Genomic DNA, 15,632 nt, shown 5'->3' on the forward strand with positions numbered 1-15,632 from the left:
TGCATTCGTTGTCCAAGTTAGAAAATGGGCACTCAGAACTCAGAATGACAGATTTCCAGTGACTTCATGATGATCATTTCTATTTTATCTTTGACTCACAGACGGGTATGCTTTCTCTCAAGACGAAAATGGAATCGTCTCACAGTCAGAAGTGATTAGAGCATATGATACCACAAAGCAGAGACCTGATGAATGGTGATGTGGAGGGCCTGCCAGGCTCTGCTGCGTCTCTAAGGAGAGCTCCCAGGTCTTCACCGGAATCTGCTGACCAATTCCACCCTGGTCCAAGGAGGGGAAAGGTGGATCTGAGCTCATCTGGTTGATTGACGGTCAGACTCATGTATATTATTGACATAAGCACTGTGCAACTCTACTGTAACACCATCTCTTTCCGATTTTTTTAAGTATTTGCAAAGTCTTTGTAAACAGAAATTGAAAATGATCTTGTATCTTGCCAGACTGGTTTCTTAAACTGAGAATAGGTCAGTATTCTTAAGCCGTTACTCTGGGGCTGTAGCTATCAATTTATTGGATGTACAACAAGGTGACCAACCATTATAAAACTCTAAAATGGTAATAAGCTAAAGGGATTCTTGGTTTCCAGACTTAGATTTCAGAATATGCTGAAGAAAAAAAACCAGCATTCTTAAGGAACTGACTCACCTTACTGAGCAAAATTTCTAAACAAGACATTAATAAGTGTTTGTGTCAAAAAATTGTCTCGATAAATGTTTGCCAAAGAAGTTCAATAAATGTATTTCTCATTCAGTAGTCATTTGCCCAGAAATTTAAGAGAAAGCTTACCTCCAGTTCTACTGTAAGATCTGCATGCTTGACTTTCCAAATGTAAGAGTGATTTGCAAAAAAAATGAGTACTTCAAGGCATTTGCTACTAAAATCTGTGATGTTGCACCTTCGGCCTTACAAATGCTTTTTTCTTGTTTGTCTTGTTTATTTGTTAAAGTTAGAGGGCACACATGGTAATGTGACTCTGTCATTACGCTACTGATTTTTAAAACTGTGTTTATATCTCAGTCATTTCTAATGAGGTTTCATCTAGATTTTTCTAAAACTCTGGCTTCTGCTGTAGATTGAGTGGTGTCATTTTGTCTTAAAGTTTTCTCTCGTATGAGAAATATGCTTACATATTCATGTGGGATTTCTAATGCTTCTGTCGAGATGTTTGAAATACCATGTCAGGTAAGTGCATGGGCTTTTGTACTGTTTTCATTCTCCTGATTAGTTCCCACTAGAGATGCCTGCTGTCTTATGTAGCACACCCTGTGTTATGCTGACTGCCCTGTACTTAAGACTGAGAATTACTTCACAGTTCACTTGTCAAGCAGTTCCCAAAATTATTCACAGGCTGCTAATTGGGACAAAGAAGCAGTACATTTTCCCCATTTTAAAAACACCTATCTTACTCAAGCCTAGAACTTGACAGTCAACACACTTTTCATCCTGATAAGGTTTGAACATGCTTTAAAACATTATGTTCAGTTTAATTATTTTCAGCGTTTTCAGGACATCTGAAAATGCCTCTTTTGCCACCAACGGTAAATCATGGGGGCTGTTTAAAAACCACAAGCAGTTTTCTGCACTATTTTTAAAATAATGCTTTCATTTAGAAAAAAAATAAAAAGGAATTCTAGTTTTCACATACACTTCAGAGACTGCAGCAAACTTTTTGCCTTTTATTCAAAAGCCTGTTTGCCTTTAAGTGGAATTACCAGCAAAATAGATAGAACTTCCGCTTTAAAAAAAAAAAAGTCAACTAGAGCTGAGAAGTGATTTTCCAAATCACTCCTTGAGTTTAATATATTCACATTCGCTTCACTCTTTTTCTCAGTCTAGATTTAAAATTAGGCTATTTATCTTTTCCTTCTCTGCATTTTTAGCTATTTAGTTCCAAGCAGGCCTCCCACATTTTTTACAAATAAGGGAGGCTATAACACGTACATAATTCTAACCTGAAAGGAGCACGGAGTTGACACACTTCAATTCCCAGGCCCTTCCCGTTCGGGGTTCAGATTAAGAGAATTGTGAATCAAAGCATCTAGCAAGACCACAGGTGTAAAATCGCCTTCAAAATTCTGAAGTCACAGCCTTTAACTGTCCACCGAATGTGTATTTAGAGCGGCTTTTCTGGGCCTCCCAGTGGTGATACTTAAAGTCAAACCACAAAAGTCAAGAAACAAGAATGACATACATTCCTCCAGAGAAAACCTAATAGCAGTTACGGAGAACAGCTGCTTCCATTTGCCGTCCCCTCACCAGTGGCTTTCTTCTCAAAATTTTAATATCAAAATATAATGAATATAATAAAGTTGAATTTTCTGACTTAAGAAAACTGAAAGTTTGATCTTGAAACATGGATTTTTTTCTGTAGAGCTCTTCAATGTGAATAGAATACTCATGGTTAATAATGTATAGGATCATGATCTAAAATATGACTTATTGATGCTTTTTTGTCCCATGGCCCTATATTTGAAGTATCAATACTAAGTCAGTTTCTTTGCTTCTTGAGTGGGGGGGGGGGGGTGGGCAGCAGGGAGTGAGTGACCTGCTTGGTAAAACTTAAAACACAATGCTGCAATTGCAGTGACTTTAGAGTGTTAGAGAAAACCCTCTGTTTTTTTAACCTTCCTAAGGAGGAAAAATTTAAGTTTTACCAGGATTAAAATAAACAGTGCAAGTGACTTTTAATGTATATTTTCTGAAATAAAGGACACATGCTCTTCAGTTAAAAAGTCCCTTATAGGGACTCTGGCAAATGCTAACATCATTGCTTTATAATGTTTACAATTCAGAAAATACTACTTACAGCAGAAACTCCTCATTCGTTTCGCATTGAAAAGCTGGGAGTTGCTTCTTTGACATTAAATAGTACACATTGATATTGAGTATGAACTTTCTCAATGTGATATATATACACACACACAGAGGGTGCAAAAAAAATTGTACACATTTTAAGAAAGGAAAAAAACTATTAAAATTGTAATGCTCAATATATACTGATAACAAAAGATGAATACAAGTCATGTGTATACATTTTTTTGGCACCCTCTGTATATATGTGTCTCACACCCTGAAAGATGCTATATAGTAGAAATTATCAGCAGGAAAATGTTGTTTCTCAGGAATGTAGTAAATTTAAAATAATATACGTGCCGCCCACCCTCCCACACCCCACTCTATGTTTGATATGAGCCTGCTCCAGCAGTGTTGCAAAGTTAATGGGAAACTTTTTCAAATCAAGTCAGGTAAACATGTAGTCAGCTCGACAATATTATCCATTGACATGAATTGTATTGTCATTAAATGGAATCAGTGATTCCTCTTAATTTCCGGGGGGCGGGGGGGAATGCATTCAAGAAATCAATATTCTGATCATTACATTTTATATTTTAATTTTGCATTTCAGCATTCTAAATATCTGACATGAAAGTCACATGATAATTTGTTGAGCATTGTGTGCACTGTACATCACTTATAATCCGTCATTTAAAACATTCTTTCAGAAAATGAATGCTAGTCTAAAAGTAATAGATTGTATATTTGTAGTTTTTAATTATTTATAAAAATGTCATTATTGCAAAGCTAAATAATCATTAGTGTTTATTTTTGTGCAGTTGCCCTTTGATAGTTCCTGGTTTTAAAACTTATATCAAGTAAATCTATAATCTCCTAATCATCTACAAAATCAAGAAAATGCCCACCCCGCTCACTTCCTGTGGTCCAGGCCTATGAATTCTTTTTGTCAATTGCTTAATGTAACACCATGCCATTCAGTAGCTAATTAATGCTTTTTAATGATGAATATTTGTATAATGCCTCTTAAAGAGACCATCGTCTCATTTTTCTCACATTAAAATAACTGAGTCACTTGTGAAACTTAGTTATACTTTCCTGCATTTTAATTAACCTTCAACAGCTATTAAAATGGAATGTAAGATAAATTTTGAAGGAAAGGAAATAAATGTTTTCCATTTTCCATCTGGATTTATTTTCTGTATGAGAGCAGCTGTGTTTTTGATAGATTTATGGTTTGCATGAATTAATATTTAAAGTGGTCTAGGCCAATGCATGGCTATTGCTGTAAATCTTAATGTTTATTTCTGCCTTATAAAATTCTGTCATGGCTTACCTGGAATTTAATATTCAGTGGACAAATTAATTGGTCCTCAGCACAACTTTTTTTAATAAGTAAATTATTTTACAAATTTGAACAAATTTAATTGAAACTTTTGTTTAGCTTGCCTCTGAGAACTTTTCTTAATAAAGCTCACAAAACTTCTCAGCAAATAAATCTTCCTTAAGTAGAAAAAAAAAGCTAGATTTCATAGTTGCTTACTTTGAATTACCAGCAACTTTCCATAGGTAAATCTGCTCTTGCAAAGATGTGAGTAGAATATTAAAAAAACAATAAATATTTTTGTGTTTCATGATTCTAGAACAGAAGCCATAAATTCAGTAAATACTGTTTGTTGTTTGTTTTAGTACTTCAAGCTTCATTTTTCACATTTTCAAGTTTATTAGGTTAAAAAAAAAAGGCAGCCTTGGAAGGCAGCTACTATGGAAAATTGCAGTTTGCATTAAAGATAAAATAGTATTTTCAGCTCCATGAAAAACCATTCCTGCTGAAACCGGTAGAAATTGTGAAGCTGCATGAGTGGAGAGTGTTGAATCTGTGATTATAGTAGTTTTCTCAGGTTTGTTTATCTCAATGTTCAATGCACTGTGTTTTATAAATAGTTATTAAAGTTGAGTAATATTCAATTCTATGCAGTGTTACGTGTCATTGGCCTTTCGTGAATGTGCATGTTTTAAACTGCAAATTTTAAACATTTTGTCCTCTAATTGTTATTAAAAATGAAATAAACTTTACCATTACATAAAGAAAATTGTTGAAGTTGTAATTGCTAGTTTTGGAAACTATATTGCTTTATAAAACCTTCAAATCCACATAACTATATAGTCTGAGACGGTCTATCCTTTTAATAGCATTATTAACATATCTTTTTTACATCCCCAGTGATATGTAAAAGACCCCTTCACTTTTATCCAGCTAAAAGAATCATGAAGTGGAGTATGTTAACTCTAGTAAAAAGGGTAGTTTTGATAAGTATTAAAAAAGAATTCTTTTAATAAAATTACTGTATTTTTATTCTTCAGTCAGAAAAGCCTTCCAGGATTGTCCCCATTATGTATTTAAATTAGCCTGCAAGTCAACAGCTAATTCATGGCTCCATCTTTTTAGGTACGATGAATTTCTTAGGTTTTTTTTTTAAATCCCCCAATTTTTTTTAAGTTCCTGAGAAAGTGGCCAAGTTTTGCCAATAACGTTTGAAAGAAGTAACCAGAAAAAAATAAAATTGCCATGTGAGACAAAAGTACAGGGAGCATCAGAAACAAGGACGAGAATTTCATCAAAAATTAGCACCATTGGGTAAAAGAGGAACAACTGAAACTGCGATTGGGTACAGTGCAAGAAGAGGATTAGTTAGTTCAGAGAGGCACTGAGGAAGCAATCGGAGGAGCCTCTGGGTTTGTTAGAGGGAAGCAGTATGTGCTCAGCTGGCTGGGTGTCCTTTCCCACATCTTCCCAGGCATGACGATTGGGTGTGGGTCCGCAAGCAAAACCATGGAAAATAATGTACAGAAATGTTACTTGTGAATTATATGAAATGATTTTCACATTCAACTTTATTCCCTTTCAAATAAGCACCGTGTTTATAAGTGACCTTGTAGTTCAAGATGCCTTCTAATACTACCATAAGGAAACAGCAAATTTGAAATACATTCCCATAAATTCAATACATCATCCCCATTTAAAGTTTGTTTTTGTACGCTTATGGCATCTCTAACCTAAAGCTTCCATTTCAGTAACACAGAACCGCTCATTTTAATGAAGAAAGATCGTCCTAACCTGGATTTTTCACTAGTGGGCTAATAAAAATTGTTGGAAAACATGAAACATTTTACCATTCAGTTTTTATTTCACGTACAAACTATGTAACTAGCAATTTAAATAAGAATTCTCAGAATATCATTAATAATTAATGTTTAATTGCAATTTTAAAATAGCTATGTACATATAAAAATATGTTAACAGTTTGTTCCCTTAATAGTTTAATATGCCCATAAAATTCTTACTTTTCTTGAGCATATACTAACTGAACTTTGTATACCTTTAGTATACAAAGGTAAACTGATCCCAAACCAATGAAATGTATCAAATTCCTAATTGTGATTGTATATATTTTCAGGAATCTTTTTTGTCTCATTTTATACAGAAAGTTTCCCCTAGATTTACATCAATCTGTCAAATTCTCCATCGTGGGGTGGAGCTAATAATAACATCAATAAAAAGTAGAAAGGTGGGTAAAATAAGAGGGAACAATCTAGCCATTTGAACAATTATAAGTACAATCTGTTGGCTTTGGAATGAATAACCATTTTAAAGAAAATTTCCTATATTAAATGTGTTCTTCTAAATCAGATGATAAAAACAAATTCGTAGGCCATGAGTACCCAACAGGGTGAGAGGGTGCTGTGTTCCAGGCAATAATGGCAAGTTGGCCAGGTATCAAAGAGCTCGTGGATTATCATAGACTACCTCTGTCAAACCATCGGACCCTTTCTTCTGTTCCCTGCACTTTAATCAACAGTTATATCTGCCCTCCCACAATAGTTGGCCTTTCATTTTTATTCTAGGGTATTTCATCTGCTTTCTATTTATCATTAATTTACTGTGCCCTCCCCACTAGAATGGAACTGATTTGAACAGTGACTCTAACTTCCTATTTCTTATGACAATCCTAAACAACAAGGGACCACTAATATTTCCAATTTACAAATGAGAAAACTGAGACACAGTGAAGTCAAGTAAGTGGCCAAAAGTCACTCAGCTTATAAGTAACAGCCAGAAAACTAACCCAGACACTATGACTCCAAAATCCATGCTAAATTGCCTTCTAGTCGTGTCTCAAATTTCTCATGTGTAAAGGGAGAGACATTTCTCATCTAGTATTTGTTTGTGCTTTATATTATTCTATATTCTCACAGTACAAAAGCGATTGATTGTTACAGTCCCTGTATAGGGTATGTACATTACACAATCACTTTTCCCCCCCGATAGATTTTGTGGAAAGTAGGTTTGGTATTTTTTTCTGAGAAATTAGGCCTTCCAGGTATGTGTCATAAAGAATGTATAGTTTCAAAGCAGACCTCCTGGGTTCAAATCTGGGCTCTGCTATTATTGTCTGGCCCTGAGCACAGTGTTTAACTTTTCTGCTTTGATTTCTTCGTAGGAAAAACAGGCACAATAATAGTCCCTACCCCAGAGTTGTGAAGAATAAATGGGGGAGGGGAAAAGGGGGATGTCGGCCGGTTGGCTCAGTTGGTTAGAGTGCGGTGCTCTTAACAACAAGTTGCCGGTTCCATCCCCACATGGGCCACTGTGAGCTGCGCCCTCCACAACTAGACTGAAACAACCAAGTGACTTGGAGCTGATGGGTGCTGGAAAAACACACTTAAATAAATAAAGTTTTTTTAAAAAAAATTATAAAGAAAAGAATGTTAAATGATAGCCTCCACTTTAAAAAAAAAAAGAGTAAATGGTACAATTCATAAAGCACTTGGGACATGGTGCTTGATAAATGTTACCAATTATTTGAATAACCAACCACCTTTTAAAAGGTTTCAGGATGTTAGAACTCAAATTCTTTGTGAAAGTAATAAAGCATTACTCAGACAAGTTTCCCTTGTATTTTGGTCATCTTGGAAATTTTAAGTGATTTGATTTGACCCTGGCTGTCTAATCTTCCTAAAATGAAGATTACAAGTCACTCCCCCTTGTAAAATCCTTCAAGGCTTCCCCTTGCAGTTGTATATATAGCCAACCCCCATGGAATTCAGATCTTTGATATGACCCTACTTATCTCTTCACTCTCAGGTTTTCTGTGAATTTTTGGTCCAGTTCCAGAATGTTCCTTGTTCTTTCCCACTCATGGGTGCTTCTCTGCCTTGCTATGAATTCTTTACTTTGCCTAATATGCTCTTCCCCTCATTTTCAGCACTCCTTTCTCCCTCCCCCCAACAGTCTTCTTCACTCATACCCCCACTCATCTCTCAAGGCTCAGGTCCCATCTCAACCTCTTCACGATGTTACCTAACTTATTCCCTTTGTATGTGCTCCAGGGTACCCTGTACATACTTCCCCTATCATTGTAGTTACCATCATGAATTCTAAGTGTTGATTTATGGGTTCATTTTTCCCTACCTGACTGTGAGCTCCTGGAAAGCAGGAAAGATAACGTGCTTCTTTTATAAAGCATCTATAACTTCTCATCACAAGTATTGCTGTCATGCCTGAGTCCATGGACATGGTGGCTCCTTGAATCAGAACTGCCTGTTATCTTAGTACCCTCATCCCCTAGCACACACAGTGCCCAGCCCACAGGTGGTATCCAACAAATGCTTCTTGATTGGGACAATATCTGGAAATCTGCCTCAGGATGGCCTTTTTACACTGGGATTGAGAATAATAATTTTATCAACTATATAGCTTCCAGAGGGAAGTTCAAAGACATGTACTATATGTCAACAAGTACATGTGGATATGATTTGATTCAGTGTGATTGAATGCCATATTTCAATGAGGTACACAGTGGCGCCCTTGTTTTAAATAATTTATAGCCAGTTAACTTGATCAACTAGAGCATGCTGCTAAGGAAGAGAAGGTTACAGATGTGAGCTTTCAGAATTCCTCAGCATTATTCTGCCTAATAGATACAAACTGCTCCGCAAAGGATGGCAAATAAAAAGCACAACCATAGAGAGAAACCTGACAAACTAGATGGTTCTCAGCGGGTGCGGTCCCGCCCTCTAGAGGACATTGTGGAATGGTGTGGGCGCACCTTTGGCCTCACTGTTTGGGGTTGTGGCAGGTGTGCTATGGACATTCTTTGGAGAGATCCTGCATACATGGGACAGTCCACACAACAAAGACTTGCTGTCCATCGGCACAACTCTGGAATGTCCCACCATTCCTTTTTGGTGGAAAAATCTAATCTTATTTTTCCAGTAACATGTTTTTTGTACTGCCTTCGTGTACACTGACTTTTCCAGTTAAATAACTGTAAATCGAAGGAAGATCAAACTTTGCTTTGTTTAGAAAAATCACCTTAACAGCTGCAGTGCGACTGTGGTGTTTGGGTTGCCAGTCTAGCAAACCTGCAACAGTCTGAATTCCAGTGGAGCTGTCACATCTCGGTGATTCTGTGTAAGAGGTTTGCACCTGAATCCTTTGTTTAGTCTGCCCAAACCATTACCTTTTGAAATATATTACTTTTCTTTCTCCTTTCTATTTACTATTAGGGCATTGTATTGATTTTTTTAAATTGTATGCATAATGAGTAATACTATCTATTAATTTCATTTTGGGACAAAGGGACGTCACAAAATACTTATTCTAAGGAGAGCTTACTGGGTCCAATAGAGTTCACAATCATGCCTCAGAGAGAGGGACCAGGACTCATGCTTTACTGTCCAGTGGATTTTGTGCACAGAGATCTAAACCTCAAAGCAGGTGTTCCTTGATGTTTGAATCTGGTTTTGCACACAAATCCAGTACTGACTACCTGTGGGCCTTGGGCAAGTTACTTCATTTCTCTGGGCCTCGGTTTCCAAGTCTGTAAAACAGAAATTATAATGAGTCCTTGTGATTTTTTGAAGGATAAAATGAGTTAGCGTATGTAACTATCTACAATAGTTTGGCTCATAAGAGCCCAGTAAAGAAAGATTAACTTAAAAATATGAAAGAAGGTGTATCTAACAAACATGAATAAAACCAGTCTAATGACATAGAAATGTGTCCCAGAGCTTGCTCACAAATGTGTATTCTTTTATGTTCAGTGTTTTCTCTCTTCCTCTCTTCTTTCCCTCCCTCCTTCTTTTCTTGCTTTCCTCTTCCTTTCTGTCTTTTGTTCCTTAATTATTTGGGTTAATTTGGGATACTGGAAGTCAGGCCACTTTTATATACAGGACAAAGCAGGAGACTAGACGTCAGAGCTCCTCTGCCATTAGACTGGGCAGAGGCCCAATATCTTTGAACTTATTTCCTCAAGTAAAAAAACAAAGAGGCACGGCCAAAAGATTCTCTTAGGCCAAAATTTTACCTTTAACTAGCTGTATTTGAAAAGAGCTATTAAGAGTGACATATGAATTCATATAAACCTGTGTTCCCAAACAGCACTCACAGTGGCCAGGTAGGAAACAAAACAGAGAGATGGGCCAGGAGGCTGGTGAATATCAAGTGTCCTGTCAGAAAAGGGCCAGCCTGACCCGTGGCAAAGACCCTCGGTACTACTTCTTCTTTGGGTCACAAGAAGCCAGACATCTAGATTCTCATGAGAAATATCCCAACACAACTGAGTGTTGGATGCAGACCCCAGGCTGATACGTCCAGGAAAATTCACGTTCCTTTGCTGCTTTCATGAGCCCCGATGCAGAAAATAGTTGTTTAATGTAATTAAAAATCAATGTAGGATCTTTTTTCTTTGCATTTCAAAATATGAAGTGTTATTTCCTCTTATTGGATAACCAAAAGTATCGTTAGGAAATAAAATGAAGCACTTTGATCTAAAATTTCAAATAGATTTCACAAAAACATGTTTATTCTAACCCAGCAGGGTATTTGCCCAAATGTGTAGTCATCAGACATGGAATTCAGTGGCGCTTGAGATATGTAAGATTAGAGGATTACAACCAACAGCTGGACTTTGGACTCCACAGTTCTTATTAACACAAAAAATTACAGTGTGACTACTCAATAATTAGTACTGTCAATGTGGTAAATCCATTAAATTACAAATCTTTACATTTGTACATAACTCATTTTACATATAAATGTTTTAAGAACCAACTGTGCAACTTTCACTTAAACACAAAATACTACTAAACAAAAAGTCTGCAATAAATATTCCCTCAGGTGGGTGGGAGAAATGCTTTTACATACGATCTGTGTTACAATGCATATCTGAGTAAATATTTAACAGTTTAAACTCCTCCTGTGGTTATTGAACTTTTGTATTCTGAAAAAACTCTTATATTTTAAACAAAATTTAGTTATTAATTTAAAAAGGAACTTCTGATGATGCTAATATTATTCATGGTTAGGTTGCTCCCAAAATCATAAATAGGTTGTTTACTGTCCCCTCAGTTTATTTAGTAGTTTGGTTTTTTTAAGTGAACCTTCAATAATTACGATCAGGTATTTTTCTTTATATATATATATATACTGGGGGTGCCAAAAACAATGTATACAAGTGGACACTTTGGTCAACGTTGCTCAAGCAGTAGTTTACCATAATCAGAACTGTCTGGACACTGATGGTAACCACTCTGAGCACCTCTTGTAATTGCAGAAGTCAAACGTGACTTGTATTCATCTTTTGTTATCAGTATATATTGAGTATTGCCATTTTAATACAGTTTTCCTTTCTTAAAATGTGTATACATTTTTTGGCTATATATATATATATTTGTATTATGACTCACCGAACAACTTATACTGAAAAAATAACATGTAGACCTTTTCTAAACAGTACAGCTAAGTTGTCCAATAAAACATCTTCAGCCAGTTTGCAACTTTAGAGTTGAACTGCTGTATATTTTGAATAAAAGCATAAATTGAAATGTAAAGGTCACCATGTTTTCAAAGCCAGAAAGCAGTTATCTAACACAAACATTCTGTGATGAGAGCCAGGAGCCTTAAGACTAGAAGACACATTTTCCTAGTACTTTCCTCAATGACTTTGCTCGGGTCAAGGGACATTTCCTCAGAAATCTTTGTGGCAATGGCAGCAGCGCTCCACCTGTCTGCCATTATACTACCTGGTGGATTTGTGGCTGTGGCCTGTCAACTGGAACTGAATTCTGGACAGGTCTTCCCAGGCAGCGGAGGCTCCTGCTGGAGTGGGTAAGCAAAGTATTGGGGGGACACCAGGAAACCGGATGGCTGGGTCAGGTGGATTGGGTGGCCTGTGGTGTAAGGCGGGGGTGGTGAGGGCACCAGGCAGCCTGGCTCTGCCCTAGCAAAGGAGAACCTGCGGATGGAGCCCCCTGTGGAGCTGGAGCTCGTGGCCGTGCTGGACTGCCTGGAAGGTGCTCTGAGGTTCGTGGAGGTCAAGATCATGGGCAGGGTCTCTGTCTGATAACTGCGGAGCGAGAAGCGGATTGGCTGCTGTGAGGGCTCCTTGGGTCTCAAGCAGGTACAGCAATAAATAGCCACTAAGGAGCCCAAGATGATGAAGGCGATGAAGATGGAGCCGACAATCAGGAAGGGAACGTAGACGGGTTCTAAAAGGCAAAAACAGACATAGACAGATGCTGGGACAAGAGTCTCCCAAACTCTGGGCAACTTAAGGGTGGGAGGTGGTGGCTTAGTACTACTACTGTTGTCAGTCCAACTTCTCAGGGCTTGTTACTGATAACTTCTAGAGTGCAAACTGTGATGACAGAATATTCTTGCTCCTAGCAGGGAGGAAGGAAACTGATACTGTAGCTTCTGTTAGCAATTAGCCATCATATTGCACATCTGGAAATCAGAAGGAACAGACTCTATCCTCCTGTTCATGCACTGAAGGAAAGGAAAGAGTGAGTTTTTCTTAGTTACTGCAACGTTGTGTTTAAATCCAAGGTTTAGTAGTTTTATCACGGTGGGGCACTTAGGGCTTTGACCCATACCTGAAGGTGAAAATCCATCCCCTGTCCCAGAATCTCCAATCTAAGCAGAGAGAACTAGGCGTGTTAAATTAGACCCTCAGGAATTTATCAGAGTACGGAAAGAACAGTATAAAAAACTCCATAGCAGGCTACAATTAACTGTGTCTCCTATTGCATCACAAGCTGTCATCTCTGGATGTTTCCAGAAACAATTTGTGATACCTACTCCAGCTGCCACACCTCTGCCTCTCAATTCCCACCCAAACTCTGGGAAGGTCAGGCTGAACCTTAGATCATGATGCAGTTCTTGGGGCTGGTGGCCCAGACTTTCTGTGACAGCATCCGTCAGACAGAGAAACACCCCCGTTTCCTTCTCTCTCTAGGCAGACATAAAATTTCCGACCCCTGAGGCAGCTCTTGGGTAGTTCTCCAGGTGTCTCCCCTGTGTGACTGAGCCATACTTGGATGCAACCTCCAGCTTAGAGATAGAAGAAAGAAAACCTGCATTAACTAAGGTCTTACCTGTGTCTGGTGCTTTCTTATTTATTATCTGATTCGAGTCTCAATGAGACTCTTATGTGAGCATAAGCTCTATTTTCCAGATGTGGAAACATCAAAGAGTTTTTGACTTTCCAGAGACATACAGGCAGAGAGTGACAGGTGACTATCAACCCCCAAGACCTGTGGGCAACTAGTATTAAGCTCTTTAGCTTACCATCCATTCTGCCATGTTTAGTAGCACCTGGTGGAAGGCGAGGCGAAAGTGACTAACCAATTATTGAGCACCATGCTAACCATTCATACAATCTCACTTAATCCACAACCTAACTCAGAGAGCAATATGCACATTTTAGAGTTGAGAAGAGGTCCAGAGCAGTTAAGCAACTTGCCCAAGATTACACAGCTGGCAAGCAACAGAGCCACGGTCCGGGTCCGGGTCCGTAGAATTTGCCAGATCCCAGCCTCAGCGAATACAGAGGCTGCCTGGTCCTGCTGCCCTCAGGTGGGGTCTGGGAAGGAGTCCCGGCTGTAAACTGGGTATTTACATTTACTCTGCAGAGAGCAACCGGGTCCCCCAGGATGACTGGAATAAAGCCACGGGAAAGAGTGATTTTTCTCACAGGTCATGACTGCCTAGATTTCCTACTTTCCATTGAGCATCTTTTTTCCAGTAGCCACTGCATTCTCAGTCCTCTAGATTGGGAATTCTGACCTCCAGAGTTAAATTTCTTAAAAGTCTAATGGAGTTCAAAGAGCAGGCTCCCCTTTCCTCTGGGTTATCAGTCTCCGGAAGTATGTGTGGGGGGTGGGGGTGGGGGGGACATGCAGGCGAAGAGCTCCAGCACTATATTCCTCTCTCCAGCCTCTCCTAGCCTCTCTCGGGGACCTTTTCTTGCCGGCTTCAGACCTCCGCGCTGGAGTTCTGGGGTGTCACGGCTCTCAGCTCCGCCTGCTCCGCTGTTTTCCCGGCCGTAAAACCGTCGCCTCGAGCTCTAAAGGATTTCCCTGATGTTCCGATTCAGGTGGAAACTTTTTTTTTTTTTTTAACGTGTAAAGTTCCTCTGCTACAGTCGTGATTTATTCCGCTCTGAAGTGAGCGGAAATTTGACCCGTGTTTTCCGACGTGAGAATAGGGGGCGGGGAAGCCCCTGCGACCCTGGTTTCCAAATCTCCACCTCGAGGACCTGGGCAATGCTGAAAGGCATGACAATAGGGGGTGGGCCGGAGCGGGTAATTCGATGCAGACAAATGAAAGGAAGTCGGAAGAATGGGGCAGCGGTTTAGAAACGCTACCAAAAGACCACAAAAGAAAAAAAGTGGCTGAAGTTCCTTAGCCCTGCGGGGCTACAGATGAGTGCACCCCAAGAGTTGCGTTCCCTGCGCCACCGGCGCTTTCCAAAGCTCCCGGGGTTAACAGGAGAAAACCCAAGTCCAGCTTGGTTCTGCCCTCACAGCCCTTCTCTGTAACCTCCCGAGCGCCGGGGAGTTCCAGCTCTGTTCCCCGGGGTCACCCGGTGACCCCGTGCTATTCGAGGTCCCCTGCAAACTTTCCTTTGGGACAACCCGCGGAAAACGCGTGTGGCGGGAATCGGACTGCAAAGGAATAGGGGCCCCTGACCTGAAACTTGACCACCCACTCCTCCCTGATGCCTCCACCTCGCTGTGTCCACTTTGCGCAGACCCAGGAAGGCCTGTGCGCCTGCCCGCGGGGACACCCGCCGGCATACACAGCAGCGGTGGACCGGGTCTGGCCCTGGGGACCAGTACTTACGCGCGGTGATTCCAGGGTGCTCCAGCTCGCCGCGGTCGTTGGTGCAGCCGCCCTGCTCCAGCCTGGCGTCGGCCGCGGCGCAGCAGTAGCGCAGCGCGCAGGAGCCGCAGCAGATGGTGGCGTCCAGCGTGTCGAAGTCCTCCGGGCACTGGAAGCCCTCGTGGTAGTTACCCTGCACGTCCACCCAACCGTGGCAATACTCTCCGGACTGCTGGGCTCCCGCTGGGCCCCAGCGCAACCAGCACAGGAAGAGGCAGAGCGCCAGCAGCGCCCCCATCTCCGCTGGCGCCCTGGGCGGCGGAGAGGGGCACGCAGTTGGAGAGCAAAGGGCTGAGCTGGGACTCTGGGCTCACTACGGTTCCGCCTCCCCCGGGGCGCGGCCCGGGCGGCTGCACCGGCAGCCGAGGCCACTCCCGCGCGGGTTAGCAGGAGCCGGGGAGGTGGCAGGGGCTGTGCTGCGAGCTCCGCAGGCCGGGGGTCGGCATAATGCGCGGGGTCGAGTGGGCAAGGGCCCGTGGGAGGCGCCGGCAGAAGCTGCTGCTGCTGCTGCTGCCCTTTGCCGGGTTCATAATGCTCCTGGCGCAAGGGGCGCGCCGAATCCTCGGCCACCTCCCTCCCCACTCCTCACCGG

General features: G+C 40.7%; 2 protein-coding genes across 8 annotated transcripts in view; one reads left to right on the forward strand and one right to left on the reverse strand.

Moving 5' to 3' along the window:
- ATP8A1 (ATPase phospholipid transporting 8A1) overlaps nucleotides 1-4,894 on the forward strand; it is a 214,387-nt gene extending 209,493 nt beyond the window's left edge. For all 7 annotated transcript variants that reach the window (XM_033105824.1, XM_033105825.1, XM_033105822.1 and 4 more), the window contains one exon: nucleotides 102-4,894. In XM_033105824.1, the coding sequence (XP_032961715.1) occupies nucleotides 102-199 (98 nt within the window). In that variant the 3' untranslated portion in view covers nucleotides 200-4,894. The remainder of the gene's footprint in view (nucleotides 1-101) is intronic.
- Nucleotides 4,895-11,459: 6,565 nt separating this feature from the next.
- SHISA3 (shisa family member 3) lies at nucleotides 11,460-15,330 on the reverse strand. The gene is made up of 2 exons (XM_033106293.1): nucleotides 15,002-15,330; nucleotides 11,460-12,363 (listed from the first exon to the last, which is right to left on the reverse strand). The coding sequence occupies exons 1-2, from the start codon at nucleotides 15,276-15,278 to the stop codon at nucleotides 11,924-11,926; spliced, it is 717 nt and encodes a 238-aa protein (XP_032962184.1). The 5' UTR covers nucleotides 15,279-15,330; the 3' UTR covers nucleotides 11,460-11,923.
- Nucleotides 15,331-15,632: the final 302 nt, after the last annotated feature.

The sequence above is a fragment of the Rhinolophus ferrumequinum genome, chromosome 5 (assembly GCF_004115265.2).
Source record: "Rhinolophus ferrumequinum isolate MPI-CBG mRhiFer1 chromosome 5, mRhiFer1_v1.p, whole genome shotgun sequence".
NCBI lineage: Eukaryota > Metazoa > Chordata > Mammalia > Chiroptera > Rhinolophidae > Rhinolophus > Rhinolophus ferrumequinum.

What these genes read in the sequence shown, in the direction of transcription:
- SHISA3 (XM_033106293.1), bottom strand. Translation starts at nt 15,278, where the DNA reads ATGGGGGCGCTGCTGGCGCTCTGCCTCTTCCTGTGCTGGTTGCGCTGG. An exon ending in GCACCCTGGAATCACCGCGC is followed by an intron (nt 12,364 to 15,001) that starts GTAAGTACTGGT and finishes TTTGCCTTTTAG; the next exon opens with AACCCGTCTACGTTCCCTTC.